This window comes from Podarcis muralis, chromosome 15 (assembly GCF_964188315.1).
Source record: "Podarcis muralis chromosome 15, rPodMur119.hap1.1, whole genome shotgun sequence".
NCBI classification, from domain to species: Eukaryota; Metazoa; Chordata; class Lepidosauria; order Squamata; family Lacertidae; genus Podarcis; species Podarcis muralis.
This window is the reverse complement of record NC_135669.1, coordinates 4,937,417-4,963,672: the sequence shown is the minus strand read 5'-3', so window position 1 is coordinate 4,963,672 and position 26,256 is coordinate 4,937,417. Positions and strand designations below refer to the sequence as shown.

The following is a 26,256-nucleotide window of genomic DNA, read 5'->3' as shown; positions in this document are numbered from 1 at the left end:
ACCTGTCGAATTTGGCCCATGCAGACAAAACGCTAAAGGAATGAGTGAATTAGATACTGCCCATAGTCTGACTAATTTACCCATTCATCCCATTATTCTGCTTTGTCTGGCAATGGTCTCAATCAGAGTGGAGTCTTTATCATTAAAGTGCTACCAGATCATTTTAAGTGGGGATGCCAGTGATTGAAGCAGGGGTCTTCTGATTTTGCTGTGTCATTGAACCACGGCGCCCTTCTCTTATGCGCAAGGGCTGGTGGTGGTTACTCATCACTCAGTGCTGAAGGTATTCTACATATGGCACAGAGCTATGTCTAAGTATTGATACTGGGGTCATCCCTAGCATGGATCAGGCCTTCTTGCCTGGGCAAACCATTGGCTGTAAAAAGAAAATGCAGGCTGGAAAAATCCCTACAGAGTAGCCATGGCATATTCGTATCTAAGAGCTGAATCAGTGTAAAGTCTATCTCGCCCACTATTTATGCATATGTGGGACCATTGCTAATGTGGAAGAGAAAGTGGGAGATCATTGTAATTCCAGCTGCTAGTCTGCGTTACAAATCACTTTGAGCCTGTAGTGTGAAAATGTCCATAGATTTGTTCTCACTGTGTAGCCACAAGCTTTTCTGTCTTCATCAGATGAAAAAGGAAAACTCGGAGAGACGTCTTTTGAAATATGTGGCATTGTCCCTATATTGAGACTGCAGGGTTGTGATTGACAAAACCACCAGGCAGCAATAGCATTCTTGCACTGAGAGTCAGAAAGGATGGCGTAATGTGGGGGGGGGGCTGAGGAGGCCATTGCCCCTGGTGCCATTTAGCGCCCTGCCCCATTGTGAGCACTTGCGTCCTTCTCAGCACCCTCCAGCTAGAGGGCAGCTGAGAATGATGCAATAGGTGTGCCCCCTGGCCCCTGTGGGCCCAGCGCTGCTTTTCCTAGTGGTTCTGCTTGCTGGGAGGGTGCCCTGAGCTGTTGCATTCTTCACACGGAGCCCTCCAGCTGGGGGGCAGCTGAGAAGGAGGCAACAGGCATGCGCCCTGGCCCCTGCAAGCAGTGCCATAGTGCTGCATTCACAGGGACCAGGGCACAGCCCTGTTGTGCCCTTCTCAGCTGCAATGCAACTGCAGGATGCCATGAGAAGTCAACAAAAGCTCACAGTACCCTCCCTGTAAGCCCAGCAACACTTGCAAAAGCAGCACTGGGTTTGCAGGACCGAGTTGCATGCCTGCTCGCAGCACCCCACAAGCCCATTTTTGTGAGTCTTGCAAAGCAACACTGGGCTTGCAGGGCACCGTGAACTCACCCCATTTTGCAGCAGTGGGCAGGAGTCCCTCCTGTGGTGCGCCCTGCCCCTGCCCCCACAGCGTGCCCTGCATGTGCCCTGGTGTGCACCTGCTCCAGACACAGGTGGGGGATGCTCCACCATTGGTCAAAAACAATGGGGTTGAGCAACAGCATCTACTGAGCAAGCAATATACTAGTAAACAGAAGTTAGTGCTGCAGATGATAAGGAAAAATCAGTCAAGTTGAGTCCCAGGTCACAGAAAACCTTTGCAGTCTGGACATTACAGCAGCATTACAGGAGCCATGGCTTTTAAAATAAGCTTCCTTTTCTTTTTTTCTTATTTAGGAGTTAGCATATCTATCCTGCAAGGAGCACAAGAAGAAGAAGTCGCTGTTTGGAGCTATGACCAACATTGTTAATAAGCTTACATCCTGGAGGCAGTTGGCAGAACGCTGAGAATCTTACGGCTGCAGCAAACTTTGTTCCACATCTCAAGACTGTGATGCACATCTCTGATGATAACAAAAGCAAAGCTTAATTGGAAACATCCTTGTGGTCTTCCACTATTCCAACTTTAAACATATTTGAAAATCAAGTATGATAAAGACCCAAATAAATGGGAGAAAAGAGAATGTTCCTGCCATTTGTGTCTAATGAGACAAATTTAAATGGACGCACTTCAGATGTTGATGGCCTTTCCACGAACTCAGATATTTTCCTCTGCTACAAACCCAAACATATTTTCCTTGCTTAGTGGCAGAAAGCATTCTGTAACCTGATGGCTCTTTTTTTTAACAGCCCAACAGAAACTTGGAAAGAGATCTTTGACCCCTTCTGCAATACTGTGTCATCAAGCACCCCACAAGAGAACATCAAGGAGAGCGTCCTAAAGAGAGTCTTCCAAATTGCAGCAGTATTTTTATTTGGCCTAACTGGAACAGATGCCAAGGAATAAATGTGGATTTTCAAATAAGTTTCCCAGTCAGAGGTGTCCTTCCAGGTTCTGCATTTATAAAGCAAGAACCACATTTCCAGTTAGTTTTTATCAACAATGTGGAAATAAAGCTTCTTGCAACACTACCAAATATTTGTTCTTCGCTCTTTCAAAGAAAGGGCAGAGTGAATCACAAACAACACTGGATGAACATTAACCAGTATTGATATAATGGCTTTGAACTCCGAGAACATCTCTGCCTCTGACTGCTTCAACTGCACCCAGCCTGTGGAGGAAGTAAACATTTCAAAAGCCATATTATTAGGTGTTATCTTGGGGGGGCTGATTGTTTTTGGAGTCCTGGGTAACATTTTGGTTATCCTGTCAGTAGCCTGTCACAAGCACCTGCAAAGCGTAACTCACTATTACATTATCAACTTGGCTGTGGCTGACCTCCTGTTGACTTCTACCGTCCTCCCTTTCTCTGCTATTTTTGAGATTTTGGGGTATTGGGTTTTTGGGAGGATCTTCTGCAACATCTGGGCAGCTGTGGATGTTCTATGCTGCACAGCTTCCATCATGAGCCTTTGTGTCATCTCTATAGACCGATACATTGGGGTGAGCTACCCGCTAAGATATCCAGCCATAGTGACTGAAAAGAGGGGCCTGCTAGCCCTTCTGTGTGTCTGGGTACTGTCCCTTGTGATATCAGTAGGGCCCCTCTTTGGCTGGAAACAGCCAGCTCCAGAAGATGAAACCATCTGTCAGATCAATACTGACCCTGGTTACGTCTTATTCTCTGCCCTGGGCTCCTTCTACCTCCCCTTGATCATCATACTGGCAATGTACTGCCAGGTCTATGTGGTGGCAAAAAGGGAAAGCAAAGGACTGTCTTGCGGCCTGAAAACAGAGAAGTCCCATTCAGAGGAAGTGACTCTTCGCATCCACCGCAAAACCACCACAGAAACCACTGGATCAACACCCAGCACCAAGCACAAATCCAATTTCTCCGTGAGGCTCCTGAAGTTCTCCAGGGAAAAGAAAGCAGCTAAAAGTCTGGGGATTGTGGTGGGATGCTTCATACTCTGCTGGCTCCCCTTCTTTATCATCATGCCCATTGGTAAGTCAAGCAAATGCATTTGGTCACGAAGAGGGTGGGGTTGCGCAACTATTGTGGTGAATTGCATTAACGTCCACGATTCTGCATCAGATCCTCTGGTGATTGTAAATAAGATATTTGGTGCTCATGTAACTCTGGGACAGCTAGGGAACAAATCCATTGAGGATAAGGCCAGTGCTTTATTTTTAGGGGGAAAGGTGCCAGTACTCACCATGAAGTTGTTACAGTAAGTGCCACACTTTTAACATTTTGGGGGGGAACGGTGCTGGTGCTGAGTACCCTTGAGCAGCCCCGGGGGAAAAGGCACTGGATAAGTCTATCTGTGGCTGCAGGCCATCATGGCGAAGTTCCTTGAAGGCAGTATGCTGCTGAAGACCAACTGCTGGGAATTACAAGCAGGGTGAGTTTTGTCACACTCAACTCCTGCCATGAGGCTTCCCATAGGGCAATAGGGTTGGCCAATACGGGAACAGGAAGCTGAACTGAATGGATTTTGGTTTGATCCAGTAGGGCTTTACTTAGACTCAAACCAGACGTGACAGCCACTGCGGCATTTTAGCTGCATGTCCTTCTCATTCACATCTAAATTGTGGTATATGGGTTCTGTTTGGAAGGAGTGCACAGCAGAGGGCAGGAGTGCCAGCTTGGCCCCACGACCGTGGGTGCCATGCAGTGTGCATCGCCCTGGCACAAAAATTTGTGGGTGCCCAGCCCTTGTGGGTGCCCTTCATGGGGAATTTTGTGGGTGCTCAGGCACTCAGGGCCCCAGGGAGTTGGCACCTATGGCAGAGGAAACTGAGCTCTCCCTTTCCTTTCCTGTGGTCCATTATCCCATGCTCTTCTTTCCCAGCTTCCAGTCCTGGAGCTGGAGAAAAAATGGGAAGGCACAACTTTGCACAAGTAACAATGGGGAAATGAGACAAGGGAAGGGGATGGTTCTCCTCCACTCATCCTTGGCCCCCTTTTGATGTCGGACTAAGATCTCACAGTCTATTTGATATGTTAACAGCATGGGCATATGACTGAACTGCTTTCATTGTGCTGAGTTTGACCCAAAGGACGAAGGATGTGATTCTGTGCATGCCTATATAGGAATAAACCCCACAGAATGCTCTTGTTTTTAGTAAAGAGACCTAAGACCAGGCTGCAAAGTATCGACTCTGGGGTAGATCTGTGTATTTTAAAACTAACCTGATATAACTAACTGGCTGGAAGCTATCCTCTTTGTGGTTTTCAAAAGTCCATCATTGCCAGTGAAGTACCAAATCTGAGTTGGTACCCTATTCTAGTGCCTGTGGAGGAGTGGATTTTCTTGATTATTTCAGAAGAAATCTTTCCTTGATAATCAATGTGTTTGGGATCAGACATCTGCTCAATGTACAATCTGTATATGTCAAACACTCAAATCATAAGTCTGGATGCAAGCTGGTTTAGGGCTTACTCCCAAATGCATTTGCATGGTCCTATTTTATCTATATCTATCTATCATCTATCTATCTATCTATCTATCTATCTATCTATCTATCTATCTATCTATCTATCATCCATCTATCTATCTATCTATCTATCTATCTATCTATTTAATAAATTTATACACTGCTTGATTGCAAAAAATCTCAAAGCATTTACAAAAATACTTGCTTTCTCAACACTTGATGATTATAGCTCATTGGACTGGAGCTAAAGTGATTTTGGATCTCTGAAAGCCAATTCACTCAGTGCTGCAAGCAAAAAACATACCGTATTTTTCACTCTATAAGACGCACCAGACCAAAGACACATCTAGTTTTTGGAGGAGGAAAACGAGAAAAAAAATATTCTGAATCCCAGATGCCAGAACAGCAAGAGGGATCGCTGTGCAGCGAAAGCAGCAATCCCTCTTGCTGTTCTGGCTTCTGGGATAGCTGCGCAGCCTGCATTCGCTCCATAAGACGCACACACATTTCCCCTTACTTTTTAGAAGGGAAAAAGTGAGTCTTATAGAGCAAAAAATGCGGTACATGTGTGAACCAATTTGGATTGACCTTTATTTAATGGCCCCAATCCAGACATATGTGAAAGCAGCAGTTGTTGCAAATCCATTACCTTCTTGAAGAGATAATTGGCAAGGTTGTGAGCAGAGTGTACCTGCTCTGAGTTCAACTCCTGTCCCAACACATTAATTGTTTCTACCATTATTTGATTGTGGCTAGAGCTATGTGTACAATTGGAGCCACTGGATATGAGGAATCTCTCTTCTCCTCTGCTTTGGCCACTTGGATACGGAACCGTGTTTCTGTATGTAAATCACAATTTACTGCTATCAAAATGCACAGGTTTTTAAAATGGGAAGTTATATATAGTTACCTGAAGGTGTAATACACAATGACTGAATTATCTGAATAAGCAGTACTTGTTGGAAATGTCATATTCTTGGTGATTATTTTCAGAAAAGGGGGTCTCTTGAATTTTGAAACTTGGAGACCTAAGTATATTTTCAAATATCAAGTGCATAGCTTTAAAAGGACCATCTGTGAAGTTATGTTTCTGATAAACATCAGACTTCTTCACATTATGGGTGGAAGGTACTATATACAAGCAAACCAGTGGCATGCACCCATAACTGAGATATATGATCCTAACTGTGCTTATTTTAGATCATGGGAAAATAGAAGGTATGTTGAGTAAGTTGTCTCAGTCTATTCTCATTAGTATAATCATTACAATTTTAGAAAATTTGGGAAGTGAGCACAATGGAGATTTTCTCTCTGTTTTTTTTTTTTTTTTTTTTTAAGTATGCCAAGAGAAGAAAATACAGATTTCCACAAAACTAATTGCTGGCCAAGAACTATATGCAGATTTTTCTCCTATTTAGGGAATAGTCTGAATGAAGAATTGCTTACTAATCCTGGATATTAGATTAGTTCTAGTTTAAACTTGTTAGAGCACTAGAATTGCCAGCAGGCTAAATCCTTAGGTGTGGCCAAGCGAACTGCCGTTCTTTTGCAGGGGGGTGAGTGGGAATTAAACAGCTTTGAAATGCTGTAATGTAATTCCGTACAGTGCTAATGCCAAGTCTGATTTAACAAGGCTGCTCGCAAGGGGTCGGACTCAATTAATTTTAAAGAAACGTTAATCTACTCTCTTCCACTCCGCACTTCTTATTTGTTCATTGGTTTTATGAGTTTTGTGGCTGGGAGATCCTAGGGCTGGGGTGCTTGGGAGGGTGGAAGGAAGACTCTTAATCTCAGGGGTGTGGTTTTGAGCCCCACGTTGGGCACACGATTCCTGCATTGCGTGGTCCTTGTGGTCCCTTCCAATGCTACAATTCTGCGATATAGTTTTACGAGGAAGGGTTAGGTGGGGTGGGAATGATTAAAATTAAATTAAAATTTTGGGCCAAATCTTTTAGATATTTTTACTGAATTGTTACATTCAAATAGCAAACTGTATAAGAAGAGGGTTTTGGGGGAAAGTGTCACACCATAATGCTCCCTGTGCTAGTTATGATTTGGTTAACTGTCCTGAATAAAGTCAGACAGAAATTATTTAGGTACAGTTCCTTGGTAAGTAATTGAGTTCATTATTTTCAGCTGAGAGTATACATAAGCGTTTTCTGAATTATTTATTGATTTTAATTAATATTCAGTTGTTTGGCATCCCTGGGGTATTCACTCTGTGACTCTTTGTTCATTTATCGCCTCCTCGTCTATCTATTACAGAAACACCCCTGAAAAAACATGTAACATGAATAAATGTAACTGTTGACTTCCCCCCGCCCACAGAAAAGTATAATTAAGCTAATATTTGGAAAAAAATATTTTATGCAGCCCCATAGTTTTGCAGCATCTTAATCACAAAGCAGAATCATATGCGCCCTCCAACAAGATGAAATAGGGAATTTTTTGTACTTTTTGTAATATAGGAAGAACAGTTCTTATCTGGATAAGCTTGTCTGTTGGTTGATAATTAGCAGCTAAATATCTTAAAGTGATCATTTCCTTATAATTCAAGGTAAAGAAAAAAAATACAAGTTATTGAGAAATATTATGCTAATCAACCTGCCAGCCTGGGAAACTTATTAACACCCAAAAGAATTAATGTAACTTATCAAAACCCATTTATATGTGTCTACTCAGAAGTACCGGTAATTGCCACGGTGTTCTATGAGGCTCAATCCCATCTCTACCAAGTACATTTAAGGACTGCACAAAAACATTTACTTCTAATAAGTCTAATTTGAGCATATTTATTTTTTCATTTCACAGACGCTCGCTTTTACAGGCTTTATTAACAAACAATTGATATCTATTGACGTTTATAAATGAATTGGCACAATCCTTGTGTGAATTTTCATGTGTAAGCCCCATGGAAGTGGGCGGGAAATATAGAAGGTCAGGGCAAAAAAGGAAAGCTGCTTTATACCATTGGTTCATCTAGCTTGGAATTGTCTACACTGACTGGGAATGACTCTCCAGGAGCTCCAAAACATCTCTATAGATGTTATTAAAATTGCAAGGTAGCACGCATTCAATATCCAATTGCAAATAATTCATAGTTGGCTTCATATAAAGTTAAATGATATCTAACAATTTTTGTTTTTATATCAATTCCAACATTTCTTTTCTGATATTTATATATTGAATTTTCTGATTTCAATGCTGCATATATATTTTGCCAACACTGAAAAGAGTCTCTACATTTAGATAGCACTGTCCCAGACGTTCTTATAATATGATACCTTATTGATAAACTAAATTGATGATTGACAATTATGGTTTATAATCATAAGGATGTCCAGTGATGTCTGTAAGTTTTTGTTTTTCAAGGAAGACAGCTGCCTTTCAATTCCATGTTTTCATTTAAACACTCAAGGAAGCTTAGAAAGTGAACAATTCAGCTATTGAATTCAAAAAGCTGTAATCACATTTCACATTTCATTCTTTAGAACAATCATTGGGCTCTGACTAACGGCTTGTGGACAAGGTTTGCTCGGCTCTTCAGAAGGTAAAGTCCTGAACAGACTAGCTTTCAATGCCCGGGCTGTAATGATGTTGGAATGCTGGTTGCCAAACAGCCACAAACATACCCAAAAAGGATTAGAAAGAGAAGGAGAGACATAACATTCCCCCTTCTATCTGCTTACATGGAGCCTGCAATCAAGCTGTTGCCATAGAGTCCTTGGGCTGAGCTTTAAGAAATCTTCCTCAATTTGAAACTGACCTCACATATTTGATCCCTTATAAGGGCAGTTGCCCATGGTTTGTGTCCATCTCTTTCCACAACTCCTGTGTTATTTTAGAATCACATCGTTAGTCTTTTCGGAGTCTTTTTTGCCCCTTTTGTAATGCAGAAAATTGAACACAACGGTCAGGCTAACATGATGAAAGCTACCCCATTAGAAACAACGGGCAAATGTTGATCCAACCAACAAGCACAGAGTTCCATAACTCAAGTTTGCAGGCTTCTCATTAAGAGAGACATCAACCAAGTGCAGCTGTATTCTTAAAAATCACTCATTTTGGAATGATCCTATTGTTCCTTAAAAACTTCCTACTACAATGTAGCCCATTTGCTCCCTCTCCCCATTGAAAGACCCTTCCTGCATGTAGCTACCCTGAGGCAAAGCTTACTCCATCTCTGCCTCAAGAACACTGGGCAGGCATTGCAAAGGAAGGCCTTTTCAATGGTGGGATCCAGATTCTGGAATGTGTTGGCCTGGGACAGAAACCAAGGTTGTTCCTTTTACCACATGTGGCGGACGCATAGTATAATTAAAAACTACTGGGCAATGATTCATAATGAAGTAAAAAAAAAATGTTTTAGAAACCCTTATCTGAAAACCCAGAAGTATTGTTGCTGGAGTTAATAACAACAGAAGTGACTAAAAAAGAGAGAAACTTGTTCCTCTGCGCAACAACAGCTGCACCTGTATTACTAGCCCCAAAATGGAAAACGGATAGGGCACCAAAAAAGAAGAAGAATGGCTTATCGAATTGTTAGAATATGTGGAGTTAGCAGGGATGACCACTATGATAAGAATTCAAAATGATGAAAGCTATAAGGAGGACTGGATATTTTTTATTGAATATGTGGAAAAATATAATAAACAAACAATTAACCGAGCAAGATGGTAAGATTTTCAGCAGTGTAAGAAAAAACTAATTTGTATTTAAGTAGTTATGATAGGTGGGGTAAACCAAGAAAACGTGAGAAACAGAGGAGACAAAAGGAACCCTGGAAGGAGAGGATGAGAAGTCAGTGGAGGAGTGCTTTCTGGTTTTCTGCTTATTTTTTGATATCCTAAAACTGTTCTTTCTTTTCTATTTCAGAGTTTTCTTTTTTGTGTCCTTTGCATCATTTCCATTCATTTCTTTGATATGGAATTGTATCAGAAACACAAATAAAACTAAATATTAAAAAAAGAAAGAAACCTAGATCATACATTGCATATTATTAGGTACCAGGTCACACTGCTGCCGTTTATTTGACCTAGACAAGTGGCACAATTAATCTTGTGCAGCTACTGCATTTATTTTTTGCCTTCACTTGCATATCTTCACTTTGTGTTATTATCTTTTGATATTGTATTAGTGACAACTTCTTTAGTGTTAGGTACCACCTGTAGTTAAGTTTCAGAGTGAGCTCTCTCTTTCTCACTGATATGGATTTAAATGATGGTTTGGACCACATTTTTGAACACTGGGTAGAGTTTATTTTGTATCCTATGTTGTGTTCCCATTGGTTTTAATTGTGTTGAGGGTGTTTGTGGTGTCTTGGAGTAATATTTTATATATTGTAAATATAGGAGCATCATATGTCTGGTTTTCCTGGTTTTTTCAGGGTTAAAATTTCTGCCCAGGTTTTTTTTAAAAATTGGCAAAATGTCCAGGGTTTTTCGTTTTTTAGTCAAATGAAAAAAGATCCCTGAGTGAGTTGAATTGCAATTCATTCAGAATTCGGCTGTGCGGCAGCTGCTGCTTGTCTGAATAACCGAGTGTCTTTCTTCTGCTCCAATCAGCAGGAGAGAGTAGGCTGGCTCTCCTGACTTGCCTGCCCTGTAGCTGCTTTTGCTGGCTTCTAATCGCGACTTGCAGACATGGCCACTCTTTGCACATGCTTTGTGGGTGCTGTTTAATTTCTTCCTTCCTCTCATCCTGAATCACTATACCCGGTTGTCAGGTGGTGGTGTGGTTGATCGAGAGCAAACAGGCAAGACTCTGACCTGTCTTTCCCAGCTTTATTCTTAGTGCAAACTATTTACAGTGAAGAGCGCCGCAAGTTCATGTCTGGCTCAGTCGCTAGCAGAATCTGGGAGTGGCCGGTCCTTGTACCTCCCCCAGCATAACAGCCGTATGACCCCCATCCTTCTCCTCCCCTCTTTGCGCCAAAACCTACTGCGCAGAGTGGGTGCTGGCAAAGGGGTACTTCCCTCCCCTCCGCTTTGCTCAGGCTCGGTGTTGAGGCTCTCCCTAGCATCTCCTGGTCCCTGCACCCCCTCCCCACTGGAGGTGGGGCTTTCCTCCTTGCCAGAGGAGGAACTGCTTCGCAAGATCTTTGGAGGTTCCCTATAACACAACTGCCCTTCCACCTCTTGCCTCTGAGCTGATGGCAGTTCCCTGACACCGGTCCTTGAGGTACTGCAGTGCTGAGCCATTTAAGGATTTATAGGTCAAAACTAGCACTTTGAATTGGGCCCGGAAACTAATTGGTAGCCAGTGCAGTCAGACCAGGATCGGTGTAATATGCTCAAACTGTCTTGCTCTGGTGAGCAACCTGGCTGCTGAATTCTGCCCCAGCTGAAGTTTCCGAACCATCTTCAGAGGCAACCCTACATATAACACATTGCAGTAATCTAACCTTGAGGTTACCAGAGCATAGACAACAGTAGTTAGGCTATACCTGTCCAGGTAGGGGCGTAGCTGGGCCACCAGTCAAAGCTGATGGAGGGCACTCTGAGCCACTGAGGTGACCCGAGCCTCAAGGATCCAGGAGGACCCCCAAGCTACAAATCTCCTCCTTCAGAGGAAGTGTAACCCCATCAAGAGCAGGCGATCTCCCACCCATCTGGTCTAGGGAACCACCCACTAACAGTGCCTCAGTTTTATCTGGATTGAGTTTCCGTTTGTTGGCTCTCATCCAGTCCATTACCGAGGCAAAACACTGGCCAAGCACTTCCACTGCCTCACCTGCAGATGCAAAGGAGAAATAGAGTTGAGTCCCATCAGCATACTGGATTTGAACTGAACCACCCTTCAAGTCAAAGATTACTTCTTTCCAGGGACGTAGCTAACTGCTCCAGCACCCAGAGCGGCGGGGGTGGGGCGAGCCGCCCATGGGGGTGGGTGAGCTGTCCACAGGGGCTCCGTGGCAAGCCGCGCATGGGGGCACTGCACAGGGGTGCTGCGGTGACTCATGCACAGGGGCGCCGCGATGATCCGCACATGGGGGCACCGCAACGAGCTGCCCATGGAGTTTGCCTGGTGGACACAAGCCCCACACTGCCATTTCGGGCAGAGTGGAGCCCCGAGCCACCGCGTCACTGCCAGGAGAGATGCACAGCCCAGGCGCGCTGTAGGCCAGGCCCTGCGGTAAGTGCCGATCACTGCGGTGTGCCATTTTGTCACCCTCCCCCCCATGGATGACACCCGGGGTGGACTGCATCCCCCGCACTCCCCTTCCTACGCCCCTGCTTCTTTCAGAGGGCTGTGCTCTGACAGCTCTTCAGGGAATTTAGTAGGAGCTTGAATAAGGCTACTGGAAGGAGACTGGATTGTCTTAGGACAGAGCTTTCTGAACTTTTCATGTTGGTGACACACTTTTTAGACATGCATCATTTCGTGACACAATAATTCAGTTTTACTAGCAAGCTAGAGGTCAAACTAACCCCGTGAGGAGCACGGGGAACATTCATGCGACAGACCTACACACTGCAGCTGACACACTAATGTGTCGCGACACACAGTTTGGAAAGCTCTGTCTTAGGTTATGAACTGAGCAAACACCCAGCCTCTGAAGGCAGGTTTACATTTCAGCTGTAGGTGTGCACTTTCAAGCCCCCTTAAGTTGCATATTTCAAATTTGCAGAATACTAGCCGGATCATGTCCATTGTCAGATTTCTCCCCCTCTGCTCATAAGACCAATCCACTTGCTAAGTGAGTCAAATGGAATTTGGAAAAGGGTCCAGCCTGTGCTGGCATTATAGGATCTTCCCTGCCCCCAGCTTTTTATCTGATACCTGTGATTTGCACAGCAACCTAGGAATCAAACCATTGCCGGGGGCTTTTGTAAGACTAAGGGCTGATTCTTGTGCTCCTTTTACAATATGGTAACGCCACTACAAAGTTATTTTTCCAAATCCTTTTGACAAGGATACCATTTCTTCTGCATACTCCCTCAATTGATAAGATCCAATTTCAAGCTGTCTCAAATTGACCCAGATCACTGATGTTTCTAGTCCAGGACTGCCTATCTTGACTGACAGCGTCTCTCCAGGGCCTCAGGCAGAAATCTTTTGCACCGTGCTAAATGAATTCATTTTGATGCAAGGGATTGAACAGTAGGGTCTCAAATTTCAGCAGCATCCTGTGTGAAGCCCACATTCGGCACACACACACACATGCCTTCCAGTCTACATAATAGCTGTGCCATCTCCAAGGCTCCATGCCCAGTGTGACCGAACCAGTTGTGTTCCCCTAAAATCCCAGAGCCTAGGGCTTGCCGATCAGAAGGTCGGCAGTTCAAATCCCTGCAACAGGGTGAGCTCCCGTTGCTCGGTCCCTGCTCCTGCCAACCTAGCAGTTCGAAAGCACGTCAAAGTTCAAGTAGATAAATAGGTACTGCTCCAGCAGGAAGGTAAATGGTGTTTCCGTGCACTGCTCTGGTTCGCCAGAAGTGGCTTAGTCATGCTGGCCACATGACCCAGAAGCTGTACGCCGGCTCCCTCGGCCAGTAAAGCAAGATGAGCGCCGCAACCCCAGAGTCGTCCGCGACTGGACCTAATGGTCAGGGGTTCTTTTACCTTTAAATGAATTCATTTTGATGCAAGGGATTAAACAATAGGATCTCAAATTTCAGCGGCATCCTATGTGAAGCCCACATTCGGCACACACACATGCCTTTCAGTCTCTTCTTCTTTTTTGGTGATCACTCGTAGCCGAGTAAGATTGTCTTCCATAAACACGGTTTTAACAATGAGTCCGTCAGTGACTGTGGAGGCCAATTCTGGATCCACACATCCTTCCGCAGTGGGTACATTAGTTTCCGGGTGGGTGTTGATCATGGTGTGGATTTGCCAAGCGTGCCTTCCTCCTAGCACATTTCTCCCTTGTGTCCTGAGTTCAAGCGTCTTCAACGCCCATGACACTGTTCTCCAACTGGAGCACTCGCAGGCCAGTGCTTCCCAGTTGTCAGTGTTTATACTACATTTTTTTAGATTTACCTTGAGGCAGTCTTTAAACCTCTTTTCTTGACCACCAGCATTACGCTTTCCATTTTTAAGTTTGGAATAGAGTAGTTGCTCTGGAAGACGATCATCAGGCATCCGCACAACATGACCAGTCCAACGAAGTTGAAGTTGAAGAATCATTGCTTCAACACTGGTGATCTTTGCTTCCCAAGTGATGTGTAAAATTTTTCGGAGACACCGTTGATGGAATCTTTCGAGGAGTTGGAGATGGTATTTATAAGGGTCCATGTTTCACAAGCATATAGTAAGGTTGGTAGTACAATATCTTTGTAAACAAGCATTTTGGTTTCCCTGCGAATGTCCCGGTCCTCAAACACTCTGCACTTCATTTGGGAGAAAGCCGCACTCGCAGAGCTCAGGCGATGCTGGATTTCGGTATCAATGGTCTTTCACGCTGAAAGAGAAGTGAAACGTGGCCTATTTTTATTCACCATGTACAGATTCTCTCACTTGACTGGGATTTGTAGTTATTTAGCACTTGTTCCAACAAGGCAGGGAAACTAGTTAAGAACACATGAAGTTAAATGATTCAGACAAGAGTCATCTCCTGACTTTGTGTAAGTGAAAACTGCATGTAACAAAATCTTAGAAGAGCCTGATAAAACTTCAATTGTAATTGCTCCAGATATGTTGTTTATTACTCAGATTCTGAGCAGACACCAGAATGAGTATGTCACTGCCAGACATGGCTGATAATTTGCGAATAGTCTGGCTAGAGATTGTGTGTGCCAATGTGAGGCTCGTCTGACCACTGGACTTTGGGACATTTGTCCCGTCTCAGTAATACATTTACTTCTTAGGAGGTCAGCTGTGATCAACAACTCCTTTGCATGACACTGGCTGCATCCAGACAGCACTTTATTCCATTTTCCTGACATTTTATGTTTTATGTGATCTTTCATACAATGTAAAACTCACTTCTGGAAATCTAATGGAACCTAGGAGAAGTTTACCATTTATTTCTGCATGAATTGCTTCTGGGTGGGGGGAATCTGTTTGCAACCCCCAATAACCAGGGAAATTGTGGGAGTTTAGCATTATAATTTTCCAGTGGTTTTCATGATCACACAATGTGATGAAATTTGGAATGGTATTCTGGCATACAGTTCTTTCCCACCATTTCCATGTGTGAATCACGGGAGAACAAGTACCTAGAGTGTGGTGGCATGTCCACTGATGTGTCACACCATGGCCCCTGGTGTGAATGAAATTTAGTGTGACAAGGGGGTAAATCAATCAAAAAGCCATAATTCCATAATGTGAAATGTAAAAGGAGGACCAGGAACCGTGAAAGTGCTAGCAGTAGAACCGGGAAAACTAATGCAATAATCCCCACTTCTGACTCCATCATCAATGAGGCTGTCCTCTGAGTAGACATAGAATTGTAGAGTTGGAAGCGACCCCAAGGGTCATCTAGTCCAACCCCCTGCAATGCGGGAATCTCAACTAAAACATATCCACCCTCTGCTTAGAAACCTTCAAGGAATGAGGCAAACTATTCTATTGCTGAACAGTTCTTATTGTCAGAAAGTTCTTCCTGATGTTTCATTGGAATCTCATTTCTTGTACTCTGAATCCATTGGTTCAGGTCCTACCCTCCAGAGCAGGCGAAAACAAACTTGCTCCATCCTCCATGTGACAGCCTTTTAAATACAGTATTTGAAAATGGCTTTCATATCTCCTCTCAGTCTCACCTTTTCCAGGCTAAACATACCCTCAGCTCTTCCTTATAAGGCTTGGTTTGCAGACCACCCTTGGTCATCTTGGTTGCTTTTCTTTTGCACATATTATAGCTTCTCAATATCCTTTTTAAATTGTGGTGCCCAGAACTGGACACATGACTCCAGGTGTGGCCTGACAAAGGTAGAACAGAAGAGAACTATTAACAGAGCAGAATATGTAATATATTGAATTCAAAATATGTCTTATGGTGCTTAAAGTACCATAGCATTTTGAATATCATTACAGTGGTACCTCGGGTTAAGTACTTAATTCGTTCCGGAGGTCCGTACTTAACCTGAAACTGTTCTTAACCTGAAGCACCACTTTAGCTAATGGGGCCTCGTGCTGCCGCTTCGCCGCTGGAGCACGATTTCTGTTCTCATCCTGAAGCAAAGTTCTTAACCTGAAGCACTATTTCTGGTTTAGCGGAGTCTGTAACCTGAAGCGTATGTAACCCGAGGTACCACTGTACAATTCTCTGCTAAAGAGACCTGGGCCTAAAATCCCAAGATTCCATGGGAAGAATCCATGACAAAGAGACATTGCTATGCAACCAAGTCACGCTTCTATAAATTCAGTTTCTGAAATCCTCCACATCTGCCTACGTGCTTGGCTGCATCTAGATTCTAATCATTCTTCCATGGGTTCCATGAAGATTTATGATAATGTCCATTTGCAAAAATAAATAAATAAAAATAACCACAGGAGCTGCACCACACACAAAAAAATAAAATGCCTTTTTTAGGGAACAAGCTCCATCTATCTTCCCTATGGCCAAAAATATATAAGCAATGCCAGAAATCTGAAAGTGATTGTCACGTTGTTGCCTTACAGTGTTTTAAGTTTGGTTTTTCAAAAGTCTTGGGATACTGCTTGCATCCCCTGAATCCTTTTAGCCCATAGGGATTTTGCAAATAGCTCTGCAGACCTTGCTGAAAAGTCCTTGCACCATATTTGATGCACTCTACTTGGGAGAATGTTGTGCATCTGGCACAATATTTCTCCAGGCTCTTAACAGACGTATCAGTCATTTCATTGAATTTTTGCTTGTGGGAAGAGGTTTTCCAGCTCCTTCCTGCCAAATTTGAGTATGCCAGAAATATACAGGCCAGGACATTCTTCTCCATTGCCTTATAGCTGGAACGTAAAGAGGCAAGGGACAGGAAGGGAGGAATGGGGCAGGGGCCAGAAGAGAGTCAGCTGCTGGGCAGAGGCCAGGGGGGGCAAAGAGTGAAGTGGTTCCAAGATCAGAATAAGCCCAACTTGGGGGGTGGGGGGTGGAGCTATCCAGGCACAAACTAGGTCAGCTACAGCTTAAGGCTTCACATTTATAAGGGACCTCTAAATGCCCAAAATTAATGGATTCCAAGTTTTACATTATTGGTTAAGAAATAAAGGAAAATATACGCCTTTGATATACAAAATATACAAATATATATTTAATGGTTGCACCATCATTTGCCATATTGTATTTATAAATCTATTCAGAAAAGCTGTAATACTAGTACACTGGTATCTCCGGTTGCGAATGGGATCCGTTCCGGAGGTCCGGCCGCATCCCGAGGAATTCGCAACCGGAGGACCACGTCTGCGTATGCATGTGCGGTGAAACCTGGGAAAATACTTCCAGGTTTGCCGCATTTGCATCCCAAAGTTTACGTATCCAGAGGGATATGTAAGCAGAGGTACGACTGTACAGTACTCATACTGTATATGCTAAGTACGAAATCACAAGGTATTTTCATTTAAAGGTATTTCATATGCAAATAGTCTTATTGCAATATATGCTTTAGTTAGATTGCTGGTTTTCCATTGCATCCTCACCTTAGTATATATCCAAATATAAAAGTACAATAACAGAACCCCCCCCCCCCATCCTTCCCATTGGTCTAACATAAGGTTCAGATACTTGGTACCTGGATGTAAAGAGAGCTAGACATCAACTCCCCTTCTCTGCTCTAAAGCCTACACTGGTTGGGGGCACAAGCAAACTCCCCCCTCCCCCCCCCCCCCCGCTCTCAGCTATGCACGCAAGGTCAGCCTTCTCATCCTTGATTAGACCATGCTTAAGGGATATCTTATTGTGAACCAACCTGCCCCCAGAGACCCGTGGGCAGCCTGGCACAGCCACCAACAAACTTCAGCTGGAAAAAGTGTCAGAACAGAACACAGGCTGCAGCGCCCTGTGCCGTGGTCCAGGCTAGGTGAGTTCCGCTCAACGTGACACACCCTTGATCCAACTCCATAGCTACCCCTCATCCAAGGCCACTGAGAATGGACTCCCATCTACTGCCCCCACGTGGCCCAAGGTACGTTTTCCTAGGCACATGATCGATTTGATAAATAATTCCTGGCTCCCTTAGAAAATGATACACACACTGACCAGCAGATAAATATAAAACACAGATACCCACCCCTTAGCTCAGAAGTCAGCTCAGCAATGTAGCTGTTCCCCCCTCAAGGTTGGCAGCTGCAAATTGGGTTGGTGGGTGCGGGTGTCCTCCAGGGATGAGGGAACATCTCTCTCTCTCCCTGAAGAGAAAAGCAGCAGCTAAAGCAGAGCAGGGACAGGTGGCGAAGGTTTGCCTTTCCTCTAGTTCAGGGGTCTGCAACCCGCGGCTCCAGAGCCGCATGTGACTCTTTTACACCTTTGCCGCGGCTCCGGGGCGGATACTAGCGAGGGGAGGAGGAGCATTGTGCGCCCCGACACTCCCCACTGTGGCAGGCGCTGTACTGGCTGTGACGTCGCATGGGGGCAGTGCGTGCGTTAGTCACGCACCGTCCCGACATCACCTTCCCACCCACCGGCCCGCTACATTGTAAGGGGCATGTACGCTGGTCACTGCATTGAAAGGGGGCATGTACGCTGGTCACTGTTTTGAAGGGGAGTGAAGAACACACACACACACAAAAAGGTAACTTGTTAATTTAACGTTTATTTCTATGAGGAGGAGTAATTCTGAGGGGTCAAACAAAGAAAAAATTTTAAAAAGTGACAAAAAAGTTATTTTTATAATGACGAGTTTTGCGGCTCCCAGTTTTTTTTCCTTCGGAAACGGGTCCAAGTGGCTCTTTTTGTCTTAAAGGTTGCAGACCCCTGCTCTAGTTGTTCTGGATGCTGCTCCTCTCCTGCAGCTCCTGGAGGTCCATTTCCACTGTCCTTTCTGTGAGAACAATGCACTTAGCAGTGGGGTAATGCTATGGAGTGGGGCCGGATCAAGACTTTGGAGGCACGAAGCACCTAAAAGATTTTGGTGTGCCAAAAATCTAATTCAAAATATCAACAATAATAATCCGTAAAATAAAATTGCATTCTTTGAAATGAAATGAAACCTACATTAAGATGGAAAATAATGTTTATTTTTGTATACTTCCACTTTATATATATTTGGAGGGAAATGTCCTACTTTTTCTAATTGCAAAGTGTTTGATTAGATACTCAGAAATAATCTTGCGTAACACATCTGCTTCTGTAGAGGTGAGGCATCCAGCCTTGCCTTGTTGTATAGTTGTTCGGTTGGGATTTTTAATATACTTCAACTGAGAAAATGAATGCTCAGCTGAGCAATTTGTGTGGGGAATTTCTGTCGTGTCCACCTTCCCTTGATGCCCTAAGTGAGCACGTGCTTATTCTGCTTAATGGTTAATCCAGCCCTGCTATGGGGCCTTTTCAGTTTGACACAGGGCCTTCGTATGCTTTCATCCAATCCTGATCCTGACTCTCCCCGGTCCACATCCATCACCAGTCCAGCTCTGCACCCTCCATGACTGTCTTCCTGGCTGGAATGTGTCACTGAACTCTGATAACTTTGAACTCCCCTTTGGCCTGGGGAGTCAGATGTCACAAAGGTTGCCGGGGGTAACTGTGTGTTTGAGGGGACAGGAAAAGGGAGGCTTGCGATCCATGCGACGGTCATCTCCAGGCTTGACTACTGTAATTCGCTCTACGCGGGGCTGCCCTTGAAGCTGTCCCAGAAACTCCAGCGGGTGCAGAAATGCTGCAGCGAGGCTCCTCATGGGGTCCCTGCCATGGGAGCATATTCACCCAGTGCTTTTCCAGCTGCACTGGCTCCCGGTAGAGTACAGGGTCAGGTTCAAGGTGCTGCTTTTGACCTTTAAAGCCCTTCATGGCCTAGGACCCTCGTACTTACGGGACCGCCTCTCCCGGTATGCCCCACGGAGGACCTTAAGGTGCATAAATAGCAACACCCTAGAGGTCCCAGGCCCTAAGGAAGTTAGATTGGCTTCAACCAGAGCCAGGGCCTTTTCAACACTGGCCCCGGCCTGGTGGAACGCTCTGTCTCATGAGACCAGGGCCCTGCAGGATCTGATTTCTTTCCGCAGGGCCTGTAAGACAGAGTTGTTCCGCCTGGCCTTTGGCTTGGAGCCAATTTGATTCCCTCCCTCCCTCCCTCTCTTTCTTTTTTCTTTTCATTCTCCTCCTGCAATGAGGCTACATTTTAATATTTTAATGTTCCATTATTTTAATGTTGTATTTTATTTTTGTTTTTAAGTTGTAATCATTCAACTTCTTTTTATTATTGCTTGTAAGCCGCTCTGAGCCCGGCCTTGGCTGGGGAGGGCGGGGTATAAATAAAAAATTATTATTATTATTATTATTGAAGCAAGGCTTTCTAGGCAGAAGGAGGAGGAAGGAAGGCCATCTTTGAGGGAAGCAGCCTGAAGGGTACTTGTGCTTGCTGTAGGAGCTGGGCATCCCCCATGCAGACTGAAGGTGTAAATAGGCGAGTAAATCCTATTTCTTAAAGCACCACAGTCTCTGCCGTGTCTCTGCTCTCCAAAGGGGCACAGACCCTGTGTGTCTGCCTCTGGCCCCATGCGCTCTTGCCATTGCTTGCCAGAGAGAGGGAGGGCCAGACACCAGGTTTTTGTAACACTATATACTCAGGGGTGCAGGAAGGGGGGTGGGGGGTGGGTCGCCCCAGGTGCCATCATGGAGGGGGTGGCAAATGATCAAGGAACAATTACTGCCCTACTACCATTTTTTGAAAATGCCTGCTCCAAAGGTCTTATTTACTACACTAGGCATTATGAAACTTCATGCATATCAGTTCATATCCTCCTCCACGAAAAGAGCTGTTTACTTGGCTGTTTTCCTATGTTGTGAAGGCTGAAATTTCCATTCAGGGGAGCAGGGTCAAGACTGGCCAGCTGGGTTGGGGGTGAAGGCAAGGCCAGGCCGAATCTCCTCAGCCTAGTCTCCTTTTCTTCACCTTCCGGGCTGCCGGGGAAGCCTGCCAAGGCCGCTGCCTGGCCTGCGCTTTTCATTCGGGCCCCGATCCCCCTCCAGAAAGCCTCTTCTGCCCCCGAAAGTGGAGCACGGGGGACAATGGCAGTGCTGCCACCTTGTTTTGCCCACGTGTGGCACCAGGAGGAGCAGCTCAGTGCCACCCTGGACACTCAGCAGGCCAGTCTCCCCTTTGCCTCCAGCCCCCCCTGCATGAAGCTAGGACCCCCAAAAGCAGTTGTGGAATTCAAAGAAGAGGAGAAAAATCAGCAAAGCAATTCTGTGGCTAATTGAACAATTCCTTTAAATGGGGGCTATTCATGAAGGGACACGGGTGGCGCTGTGGGTTAAACCACTGAGCCTAGGGCTTGCTGATCAGAAGGTCGGCGGTTCGAATCCCCACGGCGGGGTGAGCTCCTGTTGTTCAGTCCCTGCTCCTGCCAAGCTAGCAGTTCAAAAGTATGTCAAGTGCAAGTAGATAAATAAGTACCACTCCGGCAGGAAGGTAAACGGCGTTTCCGTGCGCTGCTCTGGTTTGCCAGAAGCGGCTTAGTCCTGCTGGCCACATAACCCGGAAGCTGTACACCGGCTCCCTCAGCCAGTAAAGCGAGATGAGCACCGCAACCCCAGAGTCGTCCACAACTGGACTTAACGGTCAGGGTACCTTTATCTTTACCTTTAATGAAGTTCACACTTTTGACAACCAGTCTGATGCTTTTGCAGAAAAATATTCCTAGACACAATACTTTTATATTTTAAGCCCTTTCAGTCTTCCATCTCGAGGCTAAGTCCAGCAAACTGTACATTCCCACCCCTCTCCCCAAGGCCGGATTATTGACTTCTGTGTGCTTGTGTACCTGGGTCTCCCTTGTGTCTATTAGGGACTATTCTCTCGCCTTTCCTTTGATATCTGTGCTACTGATTACTTCTGCCGTTTTAATTTTAGAAAAAGTGTTTAATTGAAAAAGGATCTGTACTATAGAAGAACAGCGGTAACAATACATTGAAGACAATAAGTATTTTGGGGAGGGTGGTCCCAGAGCCCTAGTGCCACCATCCCAAAGAGAATCAAATGGACGGACTTTGGCACTCTTTCCCCCTCCCCTCCCCCAATGTCTTTCCCTCTAATCTGAGCTGGCTCCCTGCCTGTTACATTACATGTGGGGAAACCCGTGTGGGGCTCCTCTCTGTGTAAAGTCTTCAAGCTGTTCCTGCACACGCCTGACAAATCTGCCCCATTGTCAAAATTTACCTTTCCCCCCCACCTCCAGTCTCCGTTGTTGGGTGTCCTGGCTGAGGGGGAAAACAGAAGACAGATGGCCATCGGTCAGGGATGGTCTAGTTGAGATTCCTGCATTACCCCAGGGGTTGGACTAGATGACCCTCAGGGGTCCCTTCCAACTCTACAATTCTCTGGCGCAGGCTTGTGCAGAGTTTTAGGTACAAGTTGGATGCAAGGGGTGCAAATGATTGCAGCCCATCTTATGCACCGTCAGCTCGGGAATAAGTCCCGCTGATCATGATGAGACTAGATTGCTGCCATGCAGTCCTGTTTTTTAAATAAACATTTTCCTTTTCAGATAATACAGAGCACGGTGAAATCACAATAAATAAAACCTCCCCTTCAGTAGTAGAGATCACATTCACCCAGTGCTATACCAGTTGCACTGGCTCCCAGTGGGGTACAGGATCAGGTTTGAGGTGCTGGTTTTATCCTTTAAAGCCCTAGGACCCTCGTACCTACGGGACCACCTCTCCTGGTATGTCCCACGGAGGACCTTACTGTCTTCAAAATAAAACATCTTGGAAGTCCCGGGCCACAGGGAGGTTATTCTGGCTTCAAGCAGAGCCAGGGCTTTTTTGGCTGTGACCCCGATCTGGTGGAACGCTCTGTCACAAGAGACCAGGGCCCTGCGGGACTTGACATCTTTCCGCAGGGCCTGCAAGACAGAGCTGTTCCGCCTGGCCTTTGGTCGGGGTTCAGTCTGACTCCCTCTCCCCTTTCATAAGAACTTGCATGAAAGTGGCCTCCCAATTTTTCTCACAGGCCCGTATTGAAGGGGCACAGTTAGGGTTACCCCCCCCAAAAAGCCCTAAAACTGTCTGTGAATTCCACAGTTGGGCCTGGTGAGCATTTAAGGTCCCAAATCCCTAATCTGCGGGTTGCCATCTGATTGGATTTTATTCTGATCCTGATCTGATTTGGGGATGTATTTTAATTGATTGTCTGATTTTATGTTAATGTGTTATACATTTGATGTTAGCCGCTCTGAGACCGGCTTCGGCTGGGGAGGGCGGGATATAAATAAAATTTTATTATTATTATTATTATTATTATTATTATTATTATTAGGAACTCCCCGCCTATTGGAACAAAGCACATGCCTTTGCTAGACTCTTTTTGGGCACCTGCTAAAAGCATTCTTCTTTAAGCAGGCTTACCTAGATGCTTAGGAAGTTGTAGTAATTTTAATCTTAATATTTTAGCTTTTGTATGTTTTAAAGTAGAATTGTTAATTTTTCTTTATTTTACTGCTGTGGTTTTTTGTTGTTGTTGTTTTTTTTGGTAAACCACTTTTTGGTAAACCAGGTTTTTTAAAATAAATAAACAATAAATATGAATAAAATATCAGAAGCCAAAACACAATCCATCCTGTAGATTTAAGTATCTGCCCATAGTCGCGTACTTGTTATCAGAGGCCCAGAATCCACATTTCTTTGTAAGAAAATATGAAATAACGTGAAACCATTTTTGCAGTCAAAAATAAAAAAATAAAAAATAAATGGGGGGGCGGGGTTGAGAAGAAATTTTCCACACCGGGTACCACCTGACCTTCCTTAGGGCCCGCTCCACTGTCATGTTTGGTGTTCAGCAGCAGGAGTTTTTGAAGGAATCCTGTAAGCAGGGCCAGTTGGGGGGAGGGGTTGCAGGGGGGCATTTGGCCTGGGGCAAAACCTCAAAGGGGGCCTCAGATTTAGTCACTTCTTAATATTTTTGGTATTTGATTCTTCTCTCAACTTGTTTCCACCTGCAGCAAACCAAAATGTGACTCCCACTCTCAGCTTAGAGCTGCAAACTTAAGCAAATGAGAGATGTGATTTGGTAAAAGACATGGTTCTTTTTTGTTCGCAGATATTTCATCATATTTAATTACATCTCACTTCTTTGGTGTGTGGTGCTATTTTGTTTGGTGTTCCATAATTTTTAATTTTTTATTCTGCCTGAAAGCTGGAAGTGGCCTAGGTCTCTCTGGACCACTGAAACCGGGTGTCCCTGATCATTGTTCTTGCTGGCCAGGGCTGGGAGCAGCACACAGGCACTCAAAGGCTTGGCCAGTATTCTTTGTAAAACGGACTGCAAACACACACACACACACACACACACACACACACACACACACACACAGACAGCAGGCCCCAGAACCTTTTGCGATTTGCAGTGTTTCTGAAATGTAGAAAATTCAAAAAGCACCATAGACAGCAGAGTTTGCAGCAGAAAAAGCACTCCAGCATAAGTTTGCGATGAGATAACATTCTTTTTATTGTTAAAAGAGATATAGCATAAATATCTACAGGTAAATATAACAGTTTTATACTTTTCATTTATTGCCCCTATTTATAGTTAACCCTATGTCGTAAGCATCCCAGAAGCATTCAGTTGAAAAACACACACAACAGAATATGCATAAGAAAATAAATATACACAATGTCCCGTGCTTCCATTTAAAAAAAGCCAGTCACAGGACGAGAACCATTCATTAGCCATATTGCTAGCGAGCCTGGCATGGTTTCCGTTTTAATATGACTTTGATATCTCCGCCAGATAGGGGTTTTTTCTTCTTCACATTCCAGTGTCAAAGAAGAGAAGTACTGTCTCATCCTCAGCTTTGGGTTTTCGGTGTCTGTAACACTTTCTGGGTCAAGTACAAATTTTGGCTTGGAAGTGTTTATTCCACTCATTTTCCAAAAATATTTTTCACCCAGAACCAGAGTTCCGCTTAAAAGCTGCGAAGCTGCAGCAAGAAACCCAATATAGATGGCCATTCCAGCACGTTGTTCTGTGGGAATCGGAGGCACTCCCAAAATCTCCGGAAGCGGAATTCCTTCATTTGCTAACACAGAATAAAGATTCCATGAAATGGAAATCAGTACACAAGTACCCACTGCCAACTCTATCCTTGCTCCAATTGAAAAGAAGGTATCAATGAAATTCTCGTCTTTTCCCGGCTCAAAGATGTTGCATAGAGCAAAGGCCATCCAAAGAACGGTCACCGCATTGGCCACTGAGGCCATTGGCATCAAGTCCTGGGCCACAATGATTTCCGCTGGCAGGGACTCCTCCTCACTGAATGGTATACATATGATGTTAGTTTTCTTCATAGTAACTCTTCTGACAGAACAGGCACCCCAGATGCCAATGCCCACAATGCCCTGCTGGTTGCTGCCCATGATTTTGTCCACTTGCCACACTCTCCAGTCAAGGTTGGCAGATGTGGAGCAGATGCTCATTAGGCAGCCCAGGACAGCCAGGAGAAAGGCAGCTAGTTGCACGCAGGACACCCTGCACAACAGGCGGACTGGGAAGGACCCATCATGCGCCTGGGGTGGAAGTTCCACTTTAGTGCTGGGAAAGCTGGCGATAGAAGGCATGCTGGAGAAAAACACAGACAAAAGATAACCGTTAGATACTTAGGCACAGTATCATATGGACATCTCCTAAAGTTTGAGCAAATACTGATGTGCAGCTAAAACAATGCCATCATTCTAGGGCAAATTCTGCATTTCCCACCTTGAGACATAGGAATGGAAAAGTCTGCTGTACCTGCAATCATAAGTGCCAGGAATCAGACTTCCTCGGGGTGAAGAAATTGCACAACCGCACAACCCCTTTTGTTCTAGGGACCCCCTCCATGCAGATAATTGGGCTCTTGTCTAGTCCACTCCTCCTCTGCATTCCTATGCTCCCCTCCCTTCCCTCTCCATTGGTAAAATGTCAGGCATGATCCCACCAAAGTTACGCATTCTACCCTTGAAAGAAAGTTGGTGCAACAGACCAATACAGCTCCTGTTCAGGAAAGAATCCTTTCTGGCTTTAGTCCTCATTCTCTCTCTCTCTCTCTCTCTCTCTCTCTCTCTCACACACACACACACACACACACAGTGAAAAGCCTACCAAGTGGCTCTCAGACAGGACAAAAGGCAATAAAAGTCAATTTGTTCCTATCTGAGAAAACACTGCTCTGTTGGTGGGGAACTGAGGAGCGCTGCATATATGCACCTGCGTGAATCAGTTCTTCAACCAGTCTTTTTCCAGAGCGAGGGCTTTTTCCAGGTCTTTCTCTTCCAGCGTCTGATCTAGGACAAGACCTGGAAAGAGTGGAGCTGGTCTGAGCACCGTAGCAACTGCTCCTTGGAGTTCTGAGGCAGTTAGAATGCAGCTTGCTTTGAACGCTCAGAAGAACACAAATCATAACTCCAGGGTACTGGTCGTTTGGAACAGT

The 26,256-nt window shown here is 44.8% G+C and overlaps 1 protein-coding gene across 3 annotated transcripts in view; it reads left to right on the top strand.

Moving 5' to 3' along the window:
* Nucleotides 1–26,256, top strand: part of ADRA1A (adrenoceptor alpha 1A) — a 56,648-nt gene that overhangs the window by 3,306 nt on the left and 27,086 nt on the right. Inside the window, exons 2-3 of one of the 3 annotated variants that reach the window (XM_077919248.1) lie at nt 1,629–3,337; nt 8,265–8,323. In XM_077919248.1, the coding sequence (XP_077775374.1) occupies nt 2,449–3,337; nt 8,265–8,287 (912 nt within the window). In that variant the 5' untranslated portion in view covers nt 1,629–2,448 and the 3' untranslated portion in view covers nt 8,288–8,323. The remainder of the gene's footprint in view (nt 1–1,628; nt 3,338–8,264; nt 8,324–26,256) is intronic. The other 2 variants (XM_077919247.1, XM_028708284.2) reach the window with 2 other exon arrangements.